This window comes from Euprymna scolopes, chromosome 9, assembly GCF_053919585.1.
Source record: "Euprymna scolopes isolate OS-2025 chromosome 9, ASM5391958v1, whole genome shotgun sequence".
Classification (NCBI taxonomy): Eukaryota; Metazoa; Mollusca; class Cephalopoda; order Sepiida; family Sepiolidae; genus Euprymna; species Euprymna scolopes.
The window spans coordinates 130144838-130150837 of record NC_136490.1 but is presented as its reverse complement, the minus strand read 5'-3'; the positions used below and the strand labels follow the sequence as shown (position 1 = coordinate 130150837).

At 39.1% G+C, this 6000-nt stretch overlaps 1 protein-coding gene across 1 annotated transcript in view; it reads left to right on the top strand.

Moving 5' to 3' along the window:
* Positions 1-1739: 1739 nt before the first annotated feature.
* Positions 1740-6000, top strand: part of LOC145284656 (uncharacterized) — a 28546-nt gene continuing 24285 nt past the window's right edge. Inside the window, exon 1 of the mRNA XM_080133558.1 lies at positions 1740-2007. Within this exon, the coding sequence (XP_079989684.1) occupies positions 1740-2007 (268 nt within the window). The remainder of the gene's footprint in view (positions 2008-6000) is intronic.

The following is a 6000-nucleotide window of genomic DNA, read 5'->3' as shown; positions in this document are numbered from 1 at the left end:
CGACGCGCACTTTGCTTCTCTCCCTGACCACATGGGGTATTGTTTTTCCTTTTCTTCTGACGCAAGCCCGCACACACTTCCTAATTTGAATATGTGGTTTAACAGCTACTGCTGCCAATATCTTCGCAAGCCAGCTATCCTATCGCCCCTGCTGATATTTTCACACGCGTTCATAAACGCTCTGTTAAACTCCTCTCCTGCAACGTAAATATTTCCTATGAACCCGACAACCAACAAATTCCCACCCATTCACTGTAGATGCCGGAAAGCGTTTTAATCTATTAACTTTTTTCTTTGAACCGTTTGTCTATGGAATCCTCTCCATGTTTCTCCGACTGTACCAACGTGGAAAAATGTAAAGGTAATATGGATAAGCATTTGCCTGCACAGTCGACACTAAAAACAAACAAACAAACAAACACACAAACATATCAGTTCCAGAACCTAGAAATTTAAATGTTATTTTTTTTTGTATTTAAAGTATATAGGAAAAAAACTTAGCTTTTATATAATAATATATATACGAAATTTCAATTTCAACCAATGTATTCGTTGTAACATGTGTTTAATAAAGTATAACTGTTATTGAATAGTTCAACCACATCCAACAACGCCAGTAAAATATTTGAAGAGAGAGAGAGAGAGAGACAGACAGAGAGACAGAGAGACAGAGAGACAGACAGACAGACAGACAGAGAAGGGGAGAGAATAGTAAAATGACAGCGAAAGAGAGAGAGAGAGAGAGAGAGAGAGAGAGGGGGTCGAAGACAGAATGAAAAAGAAAGAGAGTGAGTAAGTGAGACTGAGAGAAAATGCTAAAGAAAAGCGAAAAAGTGCCTTAATGATAGTAAGAGAGAATGATAAAGAGAAAGCGAGAGAGAGAGAGAGAGAGAGAGAGAGAGAGAGAGAGAGAGAGAGAGAGAGAGAGAGAGAGAGAGAGAGAGAATAAGTGTGAAAATAAGAGATAATGATAAAAAGTGAAAGAGAAAAATGTCTGCGAGTGAGAATGAGAGAAAATGATAGAGAAAGTAAAAGATGAAGAGAGAGAAAGAGATAGATAGATAGATAGAGAGACAAAGAGAGACAGAGAGAGACAGAGAAATAAAGAGGAATAGAGAGCGAGAAGAACAGAAGCAGGGTGAGAGAGAGAGAGAGAGAGAGAAAGAGACGTAAACAGGGAGAAATTGTGCAGAGAGGGAGAGAGAGTGCTAGAGAGTTATAAAGAGAAAGCGACAGATAGAGAGAGAAAAAGGGAGAAAGAATTAAAGATAGATAGATAGATAGAGATAGAGAGAGAGAGAGAGAGAGAGAGAGAGAAAGAGAGACGGATAGACAGGCAGACAGACAGGCAGGCAGCCAAGCAGGCAGGCAGGCAGGCAGATCGATGTCTATGTCATCTAGACCTCAATATCTTCGGGAAATGTACTATTGACGTTGGTTCAAGATTAAACAAGCTTATTTCCTGAATCCGGCACGTTGTGAACTCCGGTCAAATCAACTTCGGTGACCTTGTCTCGACACAGGAATGCCGACACTTTCGGAAAACTGCCGACTTTGAGCAAATATGGTTTAAAGCAAACATGTCACTTTGATGGTTATAAAAATAAAACATCAAGACGCTTTAGAAACAGTGAAGGATCTTGCCGTTCACGAATAGGTCTGCAAACGCACCTGCCCTCAACTGCCGAAAGTAAAAAAAATCGAGCATAAATCTTTTGCAAAAAACCTCTAACGCTAAAATGGTTTCCTATTTCGTCGGGATGTTGTGCTGCTTCATTGTCAGCATTGCTTATGGTAATAACATTTGTGATCATGCGCAGGCCGGTCAATGGGTTAGAGACACCCAAGATTGTACAATCGCTCACCAGTGTGGATTCGAAGGAGAAATTGCCCAATCGACTCGCTGCAACACCACCCAAGTATGGTCAAATCTTGCGCACGCTTGCGTCTGGGAAGGCGACCCTGATCGTGATGATTGCAACGGGAATCCACATGTCCCAATCCCCGGTAAAGTATTTCCTTTTTATCGTTTCTCATTCACACCAAGTCTTTGGATAAACTGCAATAATCAAGTTCCTTTTTCACAGCTTGATTTACAAAAAACAAAGTCACCAGTTATGGTGATCTGTTTTAAAACATTTATTTATTTGTTATTTTTCTTTTGTTGGTTCCAAGTAATGCACGTTCTCACAGAAGAGCGATGGCTTCTGGTATATAGGCCATATTTATGGGACGGAAACCTAAATGGGGAGTTGGAAAGTAATAAGTTTGTTCACATTACATTAACATTTTTTACATGTTGGCACGATCGGGAATTAGGAAACAGAAACGGAACCACAAAGGCAAGCGTCTCGAGAAAAGAAATTACTAGAGTAGAAAATCGTTCTGGTATCTAGTGGCTCCTACAGTAAAGGCTGCGATGTTGCTGCTAGTCGGGTCGATTTACGTTAATTATGTTGAGGGACTACAAGTGCAGTAAGTTCATTGGAGCACATTCCGCCTATGTACTTGTAAAACAAGAACAGGGATACAACACTGCGGCGATGCTACAGGAGCTCGAGCTTGATAGACAGTGTATTTTGTCCTGGAGTTATTTGTTTGTATACCAGCCCAGATGTAGAAACAATCCTCCATGTATGGGCCTATGATGGTCTTATTGAGATATAGGATACTGGAAGATGTAAAAAACTATCTACTCCGGTAGAACCATTTATGTATTTAATTGGTAAATGAATTGGTTGATGAATACGAATCAGTTTTATTTAATTCCTTAAAGATACTAATGACATGATTATTACATAATATCAAGAAACGGAATGTTAACTTTAAGAATACTGTCACTTAGAACTGGTTACTAAACAACGTCTTTAACCGTTACATCATGGGTCATGTCGACAATTCTTGCATGAATTTTGGGAGCTTTACACTAAATCAGTTTTTTTTAATCATGAGTCGCCATTTATCAAGGCTAAATTCTACTCGAAGATAAGGGTTAATAAAAAAGATAGATTGCCAATTAAATGATGAAGAATATTACGAGAGGATTGAAAATAATGAATGAACGAAATATGGTTGCTTATGAGGATTGTTTGAGATCGCACAAATTGAAAAGAATATTTTAAAATTATGTTTCTGAATGTTTTAAATGAGGATTGATAATTTGTTTTATTTGGGTATTCTGGACTACTGTTCTCATCTTGAGTGTTATTCTCACAATGTTTCAGTCGATGTGGACTCCGACATTCGTTAGATGCATCTTTTCGAACTCAGAAACCCCTCTGTCGGAAATCTGAATTTCGAACGGAACCCTTTAATCCAATGGAAATAAACTGCCCTCGTTCTGCCAGCCATGATCAGGTAGCAGTGGTAAGTAATTCCTAATTGTGTTCTTAGTATCGACCGCACTGAGTATTGAATGTTTAGTCTCCCCCAAAGTGTCACTTTGAACTCAGTTTTACTTAGTAATTTATCCATTGTGTCAAGTGTCGTCGCGGAGGCTACATCGGCAGAAACGTTGTGAAAATAACACTCAAGATTAAAACACTAGCCTGAATCTGGAATCCATTGAAATGGATAGCTCTCGTCTTGGGGAGGCTCCATGTTTTGACAAGCTTCTGAGTTTGATCTTTACCCCTGATCTGAAATGGAACACGTACATCAAATCTGTTGTCAGGGACGCTGGAGAAATGGTGGGATCCTTTTATTGCCCCAGAAGATATCTCACTACTGATGCAATTCTCTATCTGTATAAAAGCCAAGTACGTCCAAGGATGGAGTACTGATGCCACATCTGGGCAGGAGCTGCTAAAAACAGCCTATCCTGCCTTGACAGAGTACAAAATAGACTTCGGGGTTTAGTGGGGGGTGCCCTTTTCTCTTCCCTGCAGCCTCTCTCCCACAGAAGAGACGTTGTGAGCCTTTCTTTGTTTTATCGTTATTTCCATGGAAATTGCTCGCCTGAGCTCCAATCTCTCGTTCCCCCTCGCCAATCTTTCACGAGAAACACCCATCTGGCTGAAACTACTATCAATAATTTTCCCCACTCTTTATCTGTGCCTAAATCCAAACATAGATTCCATGAGCAGAGCTTGTTTCTCAGAAGTTCACGATTGTTGAACTTTCTTCCGTTCGCCTGTTTCCCACCTGACTACAACTTGGATGTCTTCAAATCCAACATAAACAAATTCCTGACAAATCGCCTCCTTAAGTAAGGCACTCTATCAAATCTCCAATACTAATGATTACTACAATACTATCTCATTGATTACTGTACACGAAATAATCCTTATCCCTGAGTGGCCTCCGGGCCTTGATAAGTGGTGACCCCCATGTAAAAAAAAAAGAATCATCCAAATAATAAATCTTTTTAACTGTTTTATTTTTCTTTATTAAATGCAGTCTTAAAATATTTTGAATATCAATTGTTTACAAGTACAAACGTTATTAAATCTAGCTATTTTATTCTTATTTTCAAGATATGTAATCAAATAAAATTACTTTAACCTTTATTTATCAATTATAAATTTAATACATTTTTATTTACATTTTTTATTTTTTATTTTACTGCGCATGCGCACAAATGCAACAATTGTGCAGTTCAAGTACATCCAGTTGTTTAGATTATTATTATACTAGCAGGACATTGCTCGGTCGTTAAAGATGTTTTACTATTATATTATAATATATGTTATTATATATATAGATTTCTTATTTATTATACGCAGAAACCCTGTATGTATTAAACGTAACGTTAAAATACTTATAAGAAAAGTTTTAAAAAATATCGGAAAGAAACTGAGACATGTGTATTTTCTTTTATTCACATTCCCCCCACAGTACAAAATAGGCTTCGTGGCTTAGTGGGGGATGCCCTTTTCTCTTCCCTGCATCCTCTCTCCCACAGGAAAGACGTTGCGAGCCTGTCTTTGTTTTATCGTTACTTCCATGGAAAGTGCTCGTCTGATCTACAATCTCTGGTCCCTCCTCGCCAATCTTTCACGATAAGCACATGAAACTACTGTCAAAAAATTTCTCCACTCTTTATCTGTTCCAAAACCAAAACGTAAATTCCATGAACAAAGCTTCTTTCTTAGAACTGCACGCCTGTGGAACTCTGTTCCGTTGCCTGTTTCCCACCTGACGACAACCTGGATGTCTTCAAGTCCAACATAAACAAATTCCTGATGAACCGCCCCCTTAAGTAAGGCACTTTATCAAATCTCGAATACTAACATACTGCACACGCAATAACCCTTATCCCCGAGTGGCTTCCGGGTCTTGATAAGTGGTGACTACCTTGTAAAAAACAAACAAGGCATATCGCCACTTGGACGTAAGATGCTACTAATTAAGATCATGGCTACGGAGAATTAAAGTTGTTCGTTTACATTACATTTGAACTTCTTCAAGTACAGTTAGGGAAGCAGGGAGCAAGAAGGGAATTCCAAAGTCTAGCTGTTCAAGGGAAGAAACTATTAGCTTTCTGGCATTTAGGGACCTGAAACGATGTGATTTTTCTGCTAAGCGGGTTTGTCGAGGATATGTACGTCGATGGGGTACAAGTGCAATGAGTTCATCAGAGCACATTTTATTAAAATACTTGTAGAACAGGCACAGGGATGCAACATTGAGGCGATAGGTATTGGAGCCTAAGTGACAAAGAATCACCTATTAGATAGGAGATTCTTTTTTGGACCGAATCCAAGAGGAAGAGACTAGTTGTAAATGCACCATCCCAGATGTGGCAACAATACTTCACGCATGGACGAATGGTGGCCTTGTAGAGGTACAGGATACTCTCAGGTGTGAATAGCCTTCTGATACGACAGAGGGAGGCCACCATCTTTGTAGCAGCCTTCGCAATGTCCTCAATGTATTTGCGAATATTATGTTTTTCTAAACAGTTCACTTCTTGTCAGTAAAAATATACTCTAGCTGAGATCGAAACAAAAAACCTTAAGACTGAGTCAAGTACAATAACAATTAGACCAGCTTGCCACG